Consider the following 20031-nt stretch of genomic DNA (forward strand, 5'->3'; position numbering starts at 1 on the left):
ACTGTGCTGCCCATGTTTAATGATTTCTCTGTTGATAAATATTATGATTATTTATTTATTAAGTCTTATCATCATAAGTGGACACCTCACATGCTCTGTCTTAGTGTTAAAGTTTGAGGTATCAAATGTGTAAAGGTCTGTGGAGAACCGTTCACTTCCATTATGTTCACTTACACATAGAGAAAGTTGGATATTGAGAATTCAGTTACAAAACTTGAATTATGAGTAATGAAGACTTTCAATCCTGGAAGTTCCAACCACATGTCTCAGAACATTACATTTCATTTAGCTGACGCTTTTATCCAAAGCAACTTACATTGAATGCATTCAACATCTATGAGGGGCATGGGCAGGGATCTGACCTTTTGGTTAGAAGACAACTGCTCTACCCACTCAGCAACAGCCAACCAAACCATTATGTACCCTATAAAGACATAATTGTTCAAACTCCCGTTATCATATTCAACCCTTGTTATTACATGATTAGATGATTAATTTGAATCATATTAACATGTGAGCGATAACACAAAAGCCACATGTTTGTAAACTCAAAGTCACATTTCTAATGGATGGCAAGTGTATAAAGGTTTTTCTTCTCATTCTCAACATTCAGTGTGTTTCACAGTGCTTTAGCTGTTCACTCCTCAGATGTGTCCAGCTGGAAGGAAACAAGTTTCCAAACAGGGACTGTCTTCTTGCCATGTGCAAATTAGACATACAACATGCTCTGTGACTACATATAGGTCTGAGCATTAGGGAGAACTTTTGGTTACACAGGGGTTATATGGGGAGGCCTTGCTGTGTGGGAAAACCATGGTCTCAGACTCTCAAGCACATTGTGTTGAAGCAGCAGAGGCTGCCAAGTTTGACCCCCGCCAAGTGCTCATGCTCGCAAGATGAAATTGGAAAACCCTCCCAGGGATCTGTCTTTCCCGCAGGTTGTTGATCTCCAGCTAGGACTTTTGGGAACTGGTTATGACACTAATCCATGCAGATGGGTCATTTCCCGTTCAAAGACATAGATTTAGTTGAGCTGTCTTACAAGACCTTTAAGTACAATATGACCATATCTGATGCAGCAAAGCCATGGAGACAAGACCACAGGATGTGCATGAATAGTTGTCCTGCATGTGGACATGAACACGAACTGTAGATGCTTTGAAGTCATGGGAAATTCACATGAATTCTGCAGAAATAGTTGCCCTGGATGTGGACATGAACACGGCCTATTGATCCTTTGAGGTCAAGCAAGGTTCATATGGATTTCGGTCGATTAACTCAAAACAGTCAGTCCCACAATTTCCCCCACAAACACACGACTAGAGAAGGGGGGTTTGCTCTCTCTAGTCGAGGGTTAAGGGCACTGGATTTCGCACCTTGTGATTTGACTTGATATATGCACATATCTAAGCATGGGACTAGGACTGAACACCAGGAGGTTAAAGGCAACACAGGCGGCTGTGCTGTATAGCATGAGTCCAAATAAAAGTGTTTAAATAATTTGTATAAACAGAAGATTTGTTTAAACCTCATACTGCACTCTGACCACTTGTGTTGCCTTGTAACTAAAGCAAAGCACCATGAAAACGATGCTCGGTTGTTATCACAGGTCTGTGTTTACTTTTGTCTTCCTTTCTGTAGAACAAAAGGTGCATAAAGAGTCAGATATTCAATGTGTGTGTGCACAAGTGTCTTCAATGCAGGGAAAGGGGAAACAGCCATACAATGAAAATCATTGGCTTATACCCAGATCCTCAAAGTTTTAATACGCTAAAAATCCCATGTACCAACTAGGCCTAAGATTTGCTTCATTGTGTTTACTCCAGTCTCCAAGCCTACAACGTTCAATACATTAAAAAAAATATATCCTTCTTTCAACGCCCTTGACACTCTTCCACTCGATTTCTTAAAGAATTTTTTTATACAATCTGTCATTTTACACAGGTTTCAAATAGCTCCTTCTCCACTTTAAATAAACCCCGGGCTCAACTCCCTTGATTTTAACAATTTTAGATCCATCTCTAAACGTCCCTTTTTGCAACAGTCCTGGAGAAGATCGTTGCAAATCAACTTTAAGCTTTTATATCACAAAACTCATTGTTTGAATCCCTTCAGTCTGGTTTCTGAGCAAACCACAGCACTGAAACTGCTCTTCTGAAAGTAATGAAGGACTTGGTTTTAGCTGCTGACGCTGGACGCCCCTCAATTTAAATTCTCCTGAATATAATATAATATATAAATAATATAATAAAGTATAAAAACACAAATTACTAACGGTGTACTTGCTAAATAAAGATGTGTATCAGAGTATACGTCTGTGCTTTGTGTGAGTGAGCATCCTTCCAAAATGGCAGCTGGCCACTCAAAAGATAACGCCCCCCTCCCACGATTGGGAGGAGGTTTCCTTGGCGAGGTGAGCTACAAGCTGCACCTCTCCTCCATTTGAAGTTAAGCAGATAGACAGGTGACCTCCTTTCTGAGAGTCGAGCTGAAAGAGTGAGCATGACAGACACCCTTCTCCTCTGAGAGGGTTCGTGGAAAGAGATGAGTCGAATAGAGGAAGAAGAGGGGGAGAACTGGCCTTATATTGGCATGGTGACCTCATGGGTCATGGGGCCCAGAGGGACCAATAGTGGTTGAAACTTGGATCTCCTTAGGTATCACCTTGTTAAAGTCTATTCTTAAAACACAGTTTTATAGACCAGCCTTCCTGTGATCCTCTTAATGTTTTAGTTAGGTACTTATTTATTATGCTCTCTAAATATGTTTTTGCTTGTTATACTGCTCTATTGATACTGTTGTTGTGATAACACTTATATGATTCCTGTTGTTTTTATCATGTAAAGCACCTTGTTTTGGAGGTGCGATATAAATAATTATTATTATTATTTAATAATGATGCTATTTATATCATATGATTATGGACTACTTGCTAATCTAAAGAAAACATACGATTACGTATCTAATGTTATTGTTTGTAGTTAATGCATTATTACACTATATGACTATTCTGTCTTCATAGTGATATCTTGGTGATGTCCTCTCTGTATGATCATAATGTTTTTTCAATCTATATAATCTTTGTGTCATGTCTATAGTCCTAAATGATGCAAAAATGAAAATACATTTTTGTACTATGTATGACATCATACCTGACTTATTTGTAACTTCTTCATGACATCTGTAAAGACCCATTGAGAGGTTTGTTTATTTATTTATCTTGGTCTGATGGCAACACACCAGACAAAGGAGTGCAACTGCAGCTGACGGCGTTTGGTGACCACCGTTCAAGACATGGTAAACCGACTGTTTTCCACGACGCTACTTCACCATGCACAGGGACACTAACCGACCTCTTATGATCAAAACCACACAACAGTGTCTGAGATGGCTGAGCTGCGTGACTAAATGGGATGCCCAACAGAGTGAGTAATCCATAATCACCCTAGTCAGATAGTCTCCCAGCACATCTATGTAAGTGAGGCATATTAGTACTACATATTAGAGTATAAATAATAGTAAACCAAATGTGTTCATGTTATGTCTACAACATTACTTTTGACTTCATGACAGAGAATAATTTTGTGTCCAATAGAAGATGTAGATTGTCTCTCCACCACTTACTTAGAAATCTTAGAAATGTGTTTGTCAGACCATGTTTTTGTTTACCTTGATCTTGACATTTGACTCATCAGCTCACAAAAGTGCATCTTCCAAAGTAATTACCAAAAGTGGTAAAAAAAAAAGTCTATCAATGTGTTATTGTGTAATTTTGTACACACAAACGACCAGGGAGCAAAACAATACCCTAATGTCTATGGCGACGAGCAGGGTAATAAAATGTGTGTGCGCGCGTGCGTGCTTGTGTTTGTGTGTGTGTGTGAAAAAGCGATTGAGAGACTGGAGACGCTTCCTTAGAAAGGTCCAGGGTGTTTATTCTTTTACTGAGGTCGCAGGAAGTTCAGAATATTTCTGTCAGTGTGCCAGCGTGGCCTCCTCAGGAGGGGGGAGGCGTTTTTTCTCCAGAAGTAGAGAGAAGGGGGTGTTCCTGTACATCGTTCCATGCATCCATCCATCACCAGCCAGCAGCAGCGTCCAGGTGGGACTGGGAACAGTGAAGAGGAAAGCTGTTGTTACTGGGCTTTGTAATGAGGCACAGGGGGCACTGAGTTTGTGGAACTGCAAACACAATGAAGTCGATATTTTGTGCATCAATCTGTCAAAGTCTGCATGTTTGCGCGTTGGTTGTAAAACACAGACATACTGTCATCCTGTTTTTAGAGGTGCTTTGCTGAGACCGTTTAGTATTATTATTTACGTTATTACCCTCCCGCACAAGAACACAGTTTGATGTCAGTTTTGCAGAACAGCAGCGACTGCAGCTTTTAGATTAAAGTGCAGCATGTGTGAAAAAACATTGACATTCCTCCATTATTAAGTTGGTGCCGTGAACATGCCAGCAAACCTGTTTAAAACCAAAACAAGGGGCTATGCTTCATACTGTTGAGCTGAAGGGAAGGCGGGCCAGTCGATAATTATCAGTTAGTTCATCACCGAGATTGACCTTGTTCACAATACATATAGTGTTTTTATTCATTGTGAATATAAACATGGAGATTGTGCAGCTTTACTGATCTGATTAAGAGGGAAATCCTTTTCGCTTCAAAACTGCTTTTAGGAATGAAGCCAAGACAGATTTATTTATAAAGCACTTTACAAGCAACAATAGTTGTGCTTTACAAACAAAGCAAAATAAATAATACAAGTTAAGTAAGTGAGTAAAAACAGTGCAAAAGAAATGGTACATTACCAGAATCATAAAATGGAATTAGGCTGAATTACAAGTTTTTTTATTCGATTTTTGATTTTCAATAAGAGGACAACATGTTGGGCGGGAGAGTATTACCAAGCTGAGGAGAATATGGTATTTTTAGATTAAGTACTGAGTAAGAGTAGAAGCCCCAGTGTAAGGTCTTAGCTGCTGCTCAGATAGCGCCATCATCAGTGCTGTTGTGTCTTTGTCTTGGTATTGTATCAGTCCCAATTTACAGAGTGTGTAAAATGTTTTGTATGTTGTAGAGCATGTTTTAAAAGTGTGGTCACTCACTCGCTTCCTTTCATCACATTAGAAATGGTCTAAATAGTGACGAGGCAATAAACTCAACTTTGTGTGAACACACCTCTCGACAATTTTTAAATGATAACAGGCAGAGGTGCAATGTTTCACTGTGATTCCCTGTTGGACGTAGTGACTAGGACAAGAGCCTCAGTTTCTCGTTAAGAACACATACCTCCATTTGGCTTTCATCTACTTCTCTCAAAAAAAGCTCAAACTGGGAATAATCTGGCTGTGTGAGATGACGCTGGTGGATTGTGGTGATTCACTGGGACATTAAGAGAGGATCTCCAAAGATTCCAGTCAACAGAGAGAACAGTTTCTAACAAAACCTTTTTCGATTGTTCTATGTGACAAACCATAGTAAATCTATACTTATTTTCTAGAAAATAATCGCAGACAGTTAGAGAACAGCTGGTAAACTCATATTGTGGGTAAAGAAACCATTATTCCTCTCATGAGTTGGTGGAAACCAACTCATGAGAGGAATAATACATTTTCCTGGAGCAGGTACTCCAGGAAAATGTTATGCCATTTAAACTCTATCACAAAGTCATATTACAAATGTCTGCTTTCTCTTAGCATCCCCAACTTTGGCTGACTTCCAGTTCTCCTGATTGGACTTACCTAGCAAGAGAGGATAATACACTCCTGATAAAAATCTTAAGACCAGTTCAAAAATTGCATGAATTTGCATTTTGCACTGTTGGATCTTAGGAAGGTTCTAAGTAGAGCTTCAAAATGCAAAAAGAAGAAATGTGAACAGGAGACCAAAAGTTGTGAGCAGGCAATTTATTGAAAACAACAATTTAACTCAAAGAGGCTGTTCATCAGCTGATCAAAAGTTAAAGACCACAGCCTTTAAAAGCCAAAATCTGTGCAAAAATTTGGATTCCATGTCATTTCCTGTCAAGAAATCACACTGTGAAGATCTCTTGATGGCAAAGGCAAAAAAGCTCACCGTCTTTGAACTTGGTAGGATTGTTGAACTGCATAAACAAGGCCTCTCACAACGTGCCATCGCTGCTGAGGTTGGACACAGTAAGACAGTCATTTTGCATTTCTTAAAAGATCCTCAGGGTTATGGAACAAAAAAATCAAGTGGTAGACCCAAAAAAATCTCACCGGCGCTGTCCGTCAAGACACGGGACGATCCTCGTCCCAAATTAAGCCCATTACTGGTGCTGACTGCAGCCCAATAACCATCAGACGACATCTGCGAAGGAAGGGCTTCAAAAACAAGAAACGTCTTCAAAGCCCACGTCTCCTTCAACGCCACAAAATTGTTTAGACCGTTTAGACTTTGCAAGGGAGCACCAAACATGGGACATTCAAAGGTGGAAGAAAGTTTTATTCTCTGACGAGAAAAAATGTAACCTTGATGGTCCTGATGGCTTCCAACGTTACTGGCATGACAAGGAGATGCCACCTGAGATGTTTTCTACGCGGCACAGTGGAGGGGGCGCCATCATGATCTGGGGTGCTTTTTCCCTCAATGGAGCAATGGAGCTCCAGGTTGTGCAGGGGCGTCAAACAGCAGCTGGCTATGTGGAGATGTTGCAGCGGGAATCCCTCATGACTGAGGGCCCTCGTCTGTGTGGTAACGACTGGGTTTTTCAGCAGGACAACGCTCCAATTCACAATGCCCGTCTGACCAAGACTTTTTTCCAGGAGAATAACATCACTCTTTTGGACCATCCTGTGTGTTCCTCTGATCTTAATCCAATTGAGAACATTTGGGGATGGATGGCAAGGGAAGTTTACAAAAATGGACTTCAGTTCAAGACAGTGGATGCCCTTCGTGAAGCCATCTTCACCACTTGGCGCAACATTCACACTAGCCTTTTGGAAACACTTGCATCAAGCATGCCAACACAAATTTTTTAAGTGATCAACAATAATGGTGGAGCTACTCATTACTGAGTCAGTTTTCGACACTTTAATTTCTGTTTTAGGAGGTTTTTTTTTTTTTTTAGCTGTGGTCTTAAACTTTTGGTCAGCTGATGAACAGCCTACTTCAGTTAGTTGTTGTTATCAATAAATTGCCTGCTCACAACTTTTGGGCTCTTGTTCCCATTTCTTCTTTTTGCATTTTGAAACTCTACTTAGAACCTTCCTAAGATTCAACAGTGCAAAATGCAAATTCATGCAATTTTTTAACTGGTCTTAAGATTTTGATCAGGAGTGTATATCGATGTGTTTACAATTAGTGTTGCCATCTAGTGGTTCTTGGAACCAGGTAATGCAGCTTTAAGTTTAGAAAACTTCAGGTTTGGTTGATTTTGGATTTAGGGCTAAACAAAACAAATCTAAGGCCACATGTTGTAAGAAATTATAATAACTAGAATTATTTACTCACAGTCACAATAACAAATATTTGGGTCCTTATCTTATTATTTATTACAATCCCTGAGAAGGAAAACCCAGGTCACATAATTTCATACAATAATTTCCTGTGTTCAGTGTAAAATATCTTTCATATCCGCTGAGCTTCTGCTCAAAAAACGAGACAGAATAATTATATCCACATACCTAGATGTATTCTGTTTCAACAGTTTAATTAACCATGAATGTACAAATAATTTCTTTCTGATTAGTAGTATGATATAAATTAATTCATAGTTTGTTATTTGATTCCTCTTATTCTTTTCTTTTTTTGCGCGTCAGTTATCAAACAGAGTCACTCGGGTGAAAACAAGGACATTAAAGATGACAAAGCTGGAATATAGTTTGCTTTTTTAACCCAAAGTCCTGTGATATCACGCAAGAGTCCCCAGGGGGCATTTCCTGCCATTGAGGCAGTGGACCTACCTTTCCACCCCTGCACCTCAACACAGGACATGATTTACACTGTTAATATTTATCTGTGTGTCTCAGATGGGGAAACACAATATCCTCAGAGCAAGTTCCTCGAAGGTCAGCTAGGGTCAGAGAAGGAAAGCAAGCCTCTGCCAAATTTCATAACGGTGACTGGCTGAGATTGAATGACAGCCAAAATATTTACTGAAACATGTGATCATACAGTACATCGCGCCAATGATAGGTACCATTAAGAAGAGATAGGATCCCTGGTTGACGTGCTGGGGTGAGCTATACAAATAGGGAATTCTGTATTAAGTAGACTCTTTGTGTGTGTGTGTGTGTGTGGGTGTGCGTGTGTGTGTGTGTCTGTGTCTTTTTTATCATAGATTATATATAAAGTTGAACAGCATGACAACTCCAAAAAGTTAGGCCAAGTGTCTTGATCACCACCTTATGGCTTGCTGCAGTATATAGGTCATAAGCTGCCACCTCCAAGGTGTTGGACTGGACACGGGTCACGATGGTTTTCTGTTCTTTAAGATAGTTCTTATCAAACTGAAATCTCAGGGGTGGGTGTGTGTGTGTGTGTGTGTGTGGTGAGGTATCTTCTCTATTCCTTTCATCCTCATCAAGGACAGAGGGGTTGCGGCAGCATGCAGGAGGTAGGACGTAACAGATTCATTCCAATGGGATCCAGTGTTTCTGTTTACAGCGCATCAACACCCCATGCCCGTATTAACAACACCCAAGATTGAATAAAAGTGAATGGCAGAAAGTTGGTGGCATTCAGACTCATTTGAAGGGGTCTGACCATGCAGTCTCCTGTGCAAAGCTGATCTTAGAAGGGGGTGCTAACCACATTGTTGTTGCTATGGATGATTCGTTCTCGGGCCCCCTTCTTAGGTCAGGCCCCAGGCAATTGTTTGGGGCCTGACCTGCCTGGATGTCTAAAATATTTCAACATACTTTTTTACAGAGAAGCACACGTGGCTTCCCAAAAACTCAACTCAACCAGTGAAAAGACAACAAGAAACCACTTTTGTGATGTCATCCTCACCACTTCCTACCGTCTCCATCAGTAAGGGCTCGAAAATACAGTGTAAAAGCCCAGCTCACAGTCGTACTGTTCTACTTTTTTAAATTTGTATATGTTACACGATGTGGGAGTGTTTTCCTTGTTACTTCAACACTGTCACAGTGTTTTTTTCATGATTTAATTTCTTCCCAATGGAACCGGTTCAGCTAGAGTGTTGGCAGAGCAACTCAGTGTCTGACAAATGTTTCTAGTACAACAAGAAAGTTCATTCAATGAGGACACAGATGTTTTGCAGAAAAAACACATGTTGCACATGAATTGAAATTGTTTTCATCCATGATTTCAACATTGTTGAACAGGCAAATAGGCAACTATTATTGTTGGCTGAGCCACACAGAATGAATCAGCAGCAGGTCCATCGTGTTATTATGCAGACAAGTTATTTCAAACAGACATTTTCAACTATTTATTTTGCACAACATTATTTAAATTTACATTTTAAGATGCCTGACATGTCTTGAAGTAATAACTTTTTAAACACCATCATTTCACTGTAATGTTTTGATGAGTCTTTATGATGGAACAAACCTTCAGAATCAGCAGAAGAGTTGAATAGCTCACACTTTATTATTTTTTAGTAATGCATCAGCACCAGTCACTTTGAGAGCAACAGCAGGGCTCAGGTTCAATACTCCGAATACCTCTCTCATATATCTATGGATTGTGTCTTTAGGTTTCCAATGTTTTATTATGATAACTCTATACTGCAACCGCCTAGGCTACCCAGAGATCCTTGTTTGATTACATATATGTAAAGAGTAATACTCTCTGGATGTAGATGACCTTCCACCTTTCACTCAGGGTATTATACAGCTCTAACATACTGTCAGTCATGTACATCATATTTTATACTATTACTACGCCCAGTAAAGGCCCAATTGAAGGCACCCAGGAGTTGTACTCCGAGGTCCTTCCAGATGACCCACCCTATCTCTCAGGCTTAGCCCAGAAACGTGATACAGAAAACTTAGTTTGGCTGCAGGCATTTGAAACCTCAATCTTCCAGTCACTACACAGAGCTATTGACCATAGTTGAAGGTTAGAGCCTAGATCAAACATAGTGAAAGTGAAAGTTTTGACCTGCGGCTCAGCTCGTTTTTCACCACAGCTGTCCAATACAACAATTTTTGAATGTTCACAAAGTTTAGGGAAACGACAATTGTTAAGAATGAGAGCCAAATATTGAATCTATCATTTATTTTCATTTCATGTCTATATCTGCTTCAGAGGCTGAGAAACGGGTTTGTAAACGGGGTTAAATCTGCCAGCTCTTAAGAAAACTGTCCGGTTTTAGGGGATCTTTTTCACACAACTCTCACAGTGGGTTTATATTTGGTGCATCAGGTCTTAATGGATTAATAGACTATTAATATTTACCATTATATCTTCTACAAATACATGGGGTTACAAATAATAATGTTTTAACTTCTACAAGCATGGCAAAGAATCATTCAACAGGCAATGGGGGCCCACTGGGAGTACCCAGACCTTTGAGTTACACCCCTGCAGTAGAGGGAGCAAATATTACTCATTGGCCGTTGACGTCTTTTTACTGCACCGATATGATAAAGAAGGGGACCTTAACATTTGGCCCTCAGTTGGACGTATTAAGTCTTTCACAGGGAGCAGGAAAACCGTCAAAGCCCACACAGCGTTAGTCAGGCAAGGCGTAATGGATCTTACAAATTTAAACAGAAAATGAAGCAATGTCACAAATATCCAACTAAAAACATAGCTGTACTGAGAATGTTGTTATTGGCACTGTCACTAAACCTTGTTCAAGTGCATCTCAAGGTTTTACTGTGAAATCCCATTGAAGCAACAACGGGAAAGAACAGTGTTTGATTTAGAACAATGAAAATAGTCTTCAGGATCGCTTCAACATCCTCCAGAGTAAACTCAGCGATGCCATTAAAGTTAGAAATCAGAGAAAAACATGTATCGGGGCCGTGCGGCCTGGTTTTTGTCACTGATTTGACTTTGTGTTACCGTTACACAGAAGTGTGTGTCACTGCTTTGGACTTAATCTATCATCTATGCCATCCAGTGGTGGGCGTCCTTGCAAAGGTTATAATAAAAAAATCCAACATTCCCTACCCAAATAAAAACAGTGAACTGATTATTTTGTTGCTGCAGCACGAACAAAGCTCACATCCCCTCCACCCCATCCCATTGCACCACACCCCTTTCGTAGGGGAAGTGCGGGGGCACTGAGTCTAACACCTCGTGAATTATCTACAGTTACTCACTGTGTCATGAATGTCTGTAATCACAGTGATAAGTCTGTTTTCTGATCTCTACGTATAAAAGTTAGCTTACAGCTACATAGTAACGTCTTTATGATTCTAACTTTCCCCACACAAACAGGTCTTTCATCTTCTGAGTCACTCTGGGAGGGAATCAGTCGGATGTGATCACGTTCCTTCAAACCTACTCAACCAAGACTCCACCTTGAAATACAGCAGCTCAAGGAATAACAACACAAAAAAACACTTTAAATAATGTGGTTGTCACGTATTGCCCCTGCGGCTATAGGACGTCCGTCCAGCTCCCTTGTTTCTACTTCCTCCTCTACGTCCAGTCACTTCCTCCCCTGAGGAAAGTGGAAGGTAGCTCTCTTCCTCCTCTGCTGTGCTGATGAAGAGAAGACATTGAACAATTTAGGAAGAGCTATGATTGATTTAGACTTACCATAAGTCAGACAATTGACTTTCTACCTCTGTAGCTATTATTGTGCCTCAAGGAAGTCTGTCTACTTCGAGAATCTGTGAGTCAGTGCCTGCTCCTGGAGACTTGTTTCTATTATAAGCTAGGTCTCTCATCAACAATTTGGTCGAGTCCATTTTCAACAGGCTGTTGATTAATACTTAATAATTTACATAAATAAAGTTGGTAAAGAATAAAGCAGCAAGATCCTTTACAAACAGTGTATCCGAACAACTTAACCTTAAATCATCCGCTTTTTATTTCATAAATTAAACCCCCGAGGACAGAGCATCAAACGCTGTTTCGTGATTCAACGGCTCATTTTAAAACAACAATTAAAAGTTACCAGTATGGCATTTTTAGTTTTATTTTTATTTTATTGTTATTCTTTTATCTGATTTATTTTATTGCATTTCTGAGTACGATCTATTATTACTTTTATGAGAATTATCTTAACATCTGTGCACGGTATTATTTATAATATTATATCGATTTACCTCTGATGATACACTGGGCTCTGCCTCAAAACAATCTCTCACCTTTAGCTTTATCCAGAAATGCACTTTTTAACATTATAATGTGACATGATGACATTATGGAGAGTGTAACATTTATAAATAATCTGCTTAAAAGACTGAAATAACTTTTAAATACAATTAATTGTGTGTGAGGGCTGGGCAAAATAAAGATTATACTTGAACATGAACTCTGTGAGAACTGGATGTTTGGCAAATATTTTTCTTCCCATGAGACTTAAACTTTCAATTTATCATCTAGATAAAGAAGGTCAACTTTTACTCATCTCATGGGATTGGGCTCATCTCATTAAAGTCCCTCTACTCCAGTGTGGGTGTGTCTGTGTGAGTGTTTGTGTGTGTTGGTGGGCTAGTCTCTCTCTGATAAGTGTGGGGGTTGAGCAATCAGACCAGGGCTTAAACCACAAACCAGGACGGAACTTCCTTCCTGGCCTGGTCCAACAAAAAAAAAAAAAACACACTCAGCTGGAGGCCTTTATAAATGGGGACTATGTTCAGCTCTCAGTCACTGGATCAGAGTCGGATCGTCGAGCACTGAGTTTCACACCATCTTGGGTTTTTCTAACATCGACATCATGAGTCCTACAACACAAGCTCTGCTGATTTGCGTGGTTTTCCTCTTCGGGCTGGAGGACGCGGTGCTCGCCCTGAGCGGACACTGCGCCGACAATCGGTGTTTTGTGCTTTTACGCCAATCCGAGGACTTTCCGGGGGCGCAGAGAAACTGCAGTGGCACGGGGGGACAGTTGCTCACGATCAGCTCTGAACAAGCGGAGGAGACATTAACGGGTCTCCTGAGCGGGGAAAACGGGAGTTACTGGCTGGAGCTGCAGGGCACCGGCAAGAAGCCACAGGAAGCCACGGCAGTTCTTGGAAACTGCTCCTCCGTCTCCATGTCGGGGGAAGGGAACATCCTGGTGTCCGCGAAGCAGTGTCGCAACGTACTGGACGGGTTTCTGTGCCAGTACACGTACGAGAAGCCTTGCAGTCGCATCGAGGCGGACGGGGGCGCACAGGTGAGGTATACCACTCAAATGGGGTTCGACGTCAACGATTCTAAAGCGTTTCCACCAGGAACCTTCGCTGTGGCGGACAAGGTCGGTGAGAAATATCTGGACTCGAAACATTTGTGTGCCTTTGGGGGGTGGATGCGCGCTCCCTGGAAATGTGAGGTGTTGAAGGGAGGATGCGAGCACAGCTGCAACGAAACCACTGGCACCTGCATCTGCCCCGAGGGACAAGCCCTCCACCCCAACGGCATCACCTGCGCCGTGGACCCGTCGGATGGCTTTCCTCACCCTGTCCTTTCCTGCACCATGGGCAAAAAGCCGGCGCAGGACGGGAAAAGCTGCGTGGACGTGGACGAGTGCAAGGAGGGGGAGGACCCGTGCACAGCCGAGGGCCAGGAGTGTCTGAACACGGATGGAGGGTTCGAGTGCAGGTGCAGAGATGGCTTTGATTTGGAGAATGGGGCGTGCATAGACGTGGCGATCTGCTCCAGGTGCGAGCACATGCAGTGCGTGAAGCCCACTGGGGTGTACGAGTGTGCGTGCATGGACGGGTTCAGGGTGTCAGCCAAGGACCCCACCAAGTGCGACCGACACTGCACTGAGAGAGACTGCGAGGCCGTGTGCACCGACGACGCAGATGTGCAGAGCCCGGAGATGCGACACTGCGAATGCCCCGAGGGCTACATCAGAGACGGCAAGGACCTTTGCACGGACATCGATGAGTGTGAGACGGAAAGGATGTGTGACCACAAGTGTGAAAACACGTTCGGTGGTCACAGGTGTTCGTGCTTCGAGGGCTTCAGGCTGCAGGGTGACTCCATGTGTGTGCAAACCGAGGAGCTGGAGGAGGGTGAGTCAGGCGCTCCTCCTACACAGCCCATACCGGCCACCGCTCACCCAGCCGCGGTGCCCTCCTCCATCAGGACCGGCAGCGTCCTGGGCATCACCGTGTTCATGGCACTGTGCGCGGCGCTGCTGTGTCTGCTGGTGCACACCATGGTGAAACGCTGCGGCAGGTTCAAGCTCTCCTCTTTCAGACGTCCAGACATAGATGTCTTCTACCTGCAGCAGGTGACCTCGGAGACTTACAAGAGGCTGTCCTTCGACAAACAGTTCAAAAGTGACTTGCAAAGACTGTGATGTGGAGTTGGCATATGGGACTTTTATTTTTCACACTTATCCAGAAAGCGGTCATAAGAAACTTTTAACAGCAGCGATGGTTGAGGTAAAATAAGACTTTAAGGAGAAACCGCTTCACGCTTCCTGGATGTGTTACAGATTTCTATATGGAATTGGCTGTAAATTTGCTTCATGGTTTTAAAAGTTCATCAATTATGGATTTCCAGCAGTCAGAGCAGTATATATCAAACAAGATGCTTTTACAACAGTGTCAGGTAATGGTACTAAAACGTAAGAGGGGTCAGTTTAAACATTTTAAATGCACTCAAAAGAAAGTAAAAGTACCACACATGTAACACAATAAGCTCCTTCAATTTGATTAGATAAGAAAGTATTTGCTGATATATGTAGAAGAATAAAAAGCTTTTTATATTTAATTCTTTAGAACAAAATGTGCTTTCGTCTTTGCTCAACATTTTTACTTTGCATTTAATGTTTTATTACACAAATCAGCTGTTTTACTGTATTTCATCTTTTTATGAGGTCACACTGGACATATTATCGATGAAAAAAGCCCAAGAGAAGAAGAAAGTCTCTCAGTAGTTAGCACTGACATTGGACCACCACTGTTGGTTTTAATAGTGTTAACTGGCTCCATGAAGCATGCATGGCAGCCGGCGTAGAGGTTTTTATCAAAACAGCCCAGGACCATTCTTGCCTGTTGGTTTATTCACATTCTGGAATTTTCATCTTTAAAATAACTGACATCAGGACCTTGAAACCAATGGCTGGGTTCCCTCTGATCATCATATTACACCAAGAGAAATAGAAAAGTAGAATATATTTGAAATTTGAAATTCCCAAATTCTGTTTCAGATATGTTTAGTGAAGATTAAACTGTGATTCTTAATGCTATGACTTGTGAAAATACCATACTTTACATCCCCCCAAAAAAGACTTTATTAGGAATGACCTGTAAGATGTGTATCATGAAAAGTTGAATAAGTCTACTGTGCAAATCTATCACACTGATGATGCAGAGATGTTATACAAGCTGTGATTTAGCATGAAGCTGTATGTTATTCACTGTGTACCCAGCTGCTGCTGACAGATCTGCTAAACACGAATGTAAAACTGTGCTGCTAACGTCTATTTATGTAAAAGAAAACACACATGCACCCCCTGATGCACCCAGTCTCTTTGTCTGTATAACAGGCTTTCTGCAAGATGTTTTTTTTAAATATTTTTTGATTTAATGATACTGTAAAAAAAATTTTATTCATTCTTTTATTAATTGAATTATTCATGTTTTTCCGTTTTTCTACACCCAAAAGATTTCTTTCTAGCTTTTGTTTCAGTTCATTTTCCTCCACTGGCTTCTGATGACCTCTCCCTGCAGATTTAACACACAAAAATCTGCTGTTTATTAAATATTTTACTGTTCTACTGTTTCCATTTAGCTGACTAAGACTCATGACCAACATTGTTACCTTATGCGTGCAAAAGGCTAACGTTGCCCTCTTTGGCTGAGTTGCCCGTAAGGAGAAGAAAAAAAGTTGTTTATATGTTGTGGCTGCCTAAATATTATATAAAACAGTTGCTGAAGTTTGACCAAGTCAAATCCCAATAATGTCCAGTCATAAAGATTTGTTTAAAGATGCAAAGCAATGCAAATGGACTTTTTCACCTGTACAGTTTTTTCCTTCACATGATTTACACAATGTCCTCTCATAATGATCTGAATTTACTGATTAAGAGTTTATTTTCAGTTTGAATATTGTGGCTTGTAGTCATGACAATAGTAAGCTCAAGACGCAAAGTCACATTGCTGCTGAAAAAGTTCACAGGAAACTATGGGGGGGGGGGGTGGTATAAGTGGGAACAACGGTCCTGAAATAATACTTACAACAGAAAATAAGAGTAGGAGGAAGAACAAGCTTGGCAGAACCTAATCTCTTACTCTGGGTAGAGATATAAACAAACCAGAATCTCAACTTCTGACCCTTACCACTTTTCACCCTCTGTTGCATTTTCTCTGTTTCCTCTTCTCTCATTTTATCTTGTCCAATAAATTACAGTTCCTCGAACTCCTTATTTTCGATGTTAATGCGTTCATACTAGTGAAAATGTGCACGGAAAAAGTTTCATGTCGTCACCTCATCTCTTTTCAACAAAAACTACACAACTTAACTCAAACTGACATTCTGTGTTGAGTAGAGTTGGGAGGGGCCAAACTGTAAAAAGAGAAGGGGGCGTTGGGGTGGAGGCACCTCTTGCGTGCGTGCGTCCTGGTTACGTACGTGCGTAAAAGCCGTGAGTAATTGGGGATGTGGTCCGCCGTGCAGAGGAGAAAGTTTGAAGAGACAGTGAGTGGCCCGGCAGGCTGATTAAGAGGGACTTCCTTCCTCCGCCGGCACTGGTGTGGAGCAGGGGCTGGTTTATAAATGCGAGCTAAACACTTTGCCAGACAAACTCGTCTCGTCCAGGACCGCTGGACCGCGCCACAGCTCCAACAACAACAGAGGTTCAAACATGAGGGATGTAACGGGACTGTTTGCTGCCGTGTTGGTTTTCCTGTTGGGAAGAACCGGCGGGATAGAGCAGAATAACGGATACTGTATTGGGACCAAGTGTTTCGCGGTGGCCCAAGAGTCCAGCGATTTCACGACAGCGCAGAGGCAATGTAGATCTAAAGGGGGCCAGTTAATGACAGTGCGCTCATCTGTATCACATGATGTTCTTTTTATCTTGTTGGGGAATTCGACGGGGCGGTTCTGGATCGGTTTGCATTTAAGCAGCGACTGTCCTGACGTTGTTCCACCTCTGAGGGGCTTCCAGTGGGTGACCAAGGACATTCAGAGCGACTTCTTCAACTGGGCGCCGGGTTTTGACAGCAGCTGCTCTTCTCCTCGCTGCGTCTCAGTTACCAGAGGGGGCGACTTTACATGGGTCCAGGAGCCATGTGGCGAGCAGGCGGCCGGGTTCCTCTGTGAGATCGACTTCAGTAACCCGTGCACTGGTCTGGAGCTTGCACTGGGCGAGTCAGTCGTCTACAGTAACCCCATGGGGTTTTGGGGCGAGGATTGGGTGTCTGTGCCCCCTGGAAGCACCGCCATCCGCATGCCATCTGAGATTAAATACGTCTGCTTCTCCGAGAATTGGCTGCAGGCGCCCTGGAGCTGCGAGATCAGCGAGGGCGGGTGTGAGCACAAATGCGCAACGGACCCAAACAGGGTCCCCGCCTGTTACTGTCCGAGGGGACAAACCGTCAACCCTGCAAATAAAGTCACTTGCGAAGTGGGCATAGAAGACCCGTGCCAAGACCTGAGCTGCACGCACGCCTGTTACGCGACCGGAGATTCCTACGCGTGCTTGTGCGACCACGGCTTTAAACTGGCTGCGGACGGCAGGTCGTGCGTGGACTTCAATGACTGCACGGACCAGCGCCAGTGTCCCGGAGAGAATTTCATGTGCGTCAACACCCCGGGCGGGTTCCAGTGCGTCTGCCAGGCTGGATACACGATGACCAGCGGGCTGTGCGTGGACCAGGACGAGTGCGCGTCCGCCCCTTGCGAGCACTCGTGCAAAAACACTCCTGGCAGCTACTTGTGCTCGTGTTACGATGGATATGAAGTGGATCCAAAGGCGCCGGACAAGTGTAGGCTCTACTGCGGGATGGAGCGGTGCGCGGCGGAGTGCGACCCGAATGACGCGCATATCTGCTACTGCCCCCCAGGTTACATCGCGGAGGAGAGAGGGGGCGTGACAGTTTGCATTGACTTGGACGAGTGTGACCTTCAGTTTTGTGAGCAACGCTGTGAAAACAAATTCGGTGGCTACGTGTGCTCGTGCTATCGAGGATATGAGCTGCAAGAAGAGTACATGTGCGTAGCAATCGAAGATTTCACAGGTGAAGCAGAGACCACAGCTCCATTTACATCCACATATTTACCCTACCCCGACCCAACGAGTCGACCCTCGGGGGTGTCAGTGGGGGCTTTCGTTGGGATTATATTGTGTACTGTCTTTTTTATCGTGTCGCTGGTTTTCCTGGCGCATCACATCCTGAACCGCAGAGGGAAGATTGACAGCGCCAGTGCGCTCACGGCGCGCGAGGATGAGGCGCACGGTTTACGTCAACTAAGTTACACTTAAAAACACCTGAGAGAGAGAGAGAAAGAGAGAGAGAGAGAGAGTCCAGAGCCACCGAGACATGGACAGATCATAACAGATAGGGAGGACGGGGATGTTGTTATGTCATTGGAGCAACAAGTCACTTTAAACTCACAAGAACAAATATTTCTCCACAAACTCGAGTTTTTTTTTTAGTAAGCATCCACTGCCCTGACGACATATCGTCAATTCAACTCACACAGAACATAATCATTGTAATAATAAACACATAGAGTTTTTTTTGTTTTTTAGTTTGTGCTGAAACTATAAAATTTGAAAAATCTGAATGAAGGAAAAGTCTGTTTCTCTTTTTTTTGTCTCTTTCCCTTCAGACACAGGCGGAGTGCCCCACCATGTGGACGAACACTTGAGTTACAGGTCACCAGGGCAGAGAAACGGCTGCAAAATGGGTTTTATTTATTATTACTTAAGTTTGAAAGATCAGTGGTACATGTACACAATCCTTCAAATGATGAACCACAAGAAACCCATGACTTCAGCACACATTGCACTTATAACTCACAGCAACCCAAGATCATAAAGAGACAGGTATAAGTGAAAATGTATTGAACAGTAGCCTCTTAAAAAACACAAAACAAGGAAACATATTAATACTAAAAAACAATACATTAATCATTTATAAATAAATTAGTAACTCCCTTAGATACCTCAGGCTGCATTTCTACATATTCAAATTATTTTGGAGACTAATGTCGTAATAAAACAATCTTGGTACCATTTTATACAGTGAGGCAGTAGTTATTGCAGTGTGACTGTACCAATACAGATATATGAAAAGCTAGTAGCCTTTTCCACTACAATAAGTCTATTGTATAAAGTTTAGAAGTGATAAAAGTATATTAATACACACTTAATGTATGAATGAAGAAAAGTACTTATTCTGCAATTCACTGTCATATACATATATACTTATATATAGAGCTTACCCAATAGTTTCCCCAAATTATTGTTTGGTGCCCACAAGTTAAATCCAGGTGGTCATGACTTCTCTAAAGAAGTAGGAAAAACACAAAAACAGTGATGGACAAATGTATGTTTAAATATTTATCAATAACATCGGTGTAAATAGCATATCATATCATATAGAATATGTATTGTGTAGATATTTAAATATAACTTCATTTAATTTTACAATTGGTATTATACATAAATGTATATCTACATATATCCATGAGATGTAGCTGTGTGAAAATAATATATCATCTAAGAGGCAACATAAGGAACCACACAACCATCATTCTTGATATATATCATATACAACATTATTAAATGGGCATTTAAAGCACAGTAAATGTAGTCGGTTGCCTCTCACCAAAGGGTAGCAGTACTACATGTAGTGTTTAGCAGTGATATTAGAGGTAGTAAGCAGGTTAGGGTTAGGGTTGGGGTTAGGGTTAGGAGGGATTTACAAGTAATCAGACAGTTGGAAGTTAGTGGATGTCACCAGAGTTT

At 42.1% G+C, this 20031-nt stretch overlaps 2 protein-coding genes across 2 annotated transcripts; both read left to right on the plus strand.

The window, feature by feature from the left end:
- The first annotated feature begins 12704 nt into the window (after window positions 1-12704).
- On the plus strand, window positions 12705-16472 carry LOC133973693 (thrombomodulin-like). The gene has a single exon (XM_062411707.1). The coding sequence runs from the start codon at window positions 12832-12834 to the stop codon at window positions 14404-14406; it is 1575 nt and encodes a 524-aa protein (XP_062267691.1). The 5' UTR covers window positions 12705-12831; the 3' UTR covers window positions 14407-16472.
- A 262-nt stretch (window positions 16473-16734) lies between these two features.
- LOC133973692 (thrombomodulin-like) lies at window positions 16735-18845 on the plus strand. The gene has a single exon (XM_062411706.1). The coding sequence runs from the start codon at window positions 16918-16920 to the stop codon at window positions 18538-18540; it is 1623 nt and encodes a 540-aa protein (XP_062267690.1). The 5' UTR covers window positions 16735-16917; the 3' UTR covers window positions 18541-18845.
- The last annotated feature ends 1186 nt before the right edge of the window (window positions 18846-20031 follow it).

This window comes from Platichthys flesus, chromosome 18, assembly GCF_949316205.1.
Source record: "Platichthys flesus chromosome 18, fPlaFle2.1, whole genome shotgun sequence".
In the NCBI taxonomy this organism is placed as follows: domain Eukaryota; kingdom Metazoa; phylum Chordata; class Actinopteri; order Pleuronectiformes; family Pleuronectidae; genus Platichthys; species Platichthys flesus.

Coding starts and splice junctions, on each gene's coding strand:
- LOC133973693 (XM_062411707.1), top strand. CDS start 12,832: ATGAGTCCTACAACACAAGCTCTGCTGATTTGCGTGGTTTTCCTCTTC.
- LOC133973692 (XM_062411706.1), top strand. CDS start 16,918: ATGAGGGATGTAACGGGACTGTTTGCTGCCGTGTTGGTTTTCCTGTTG.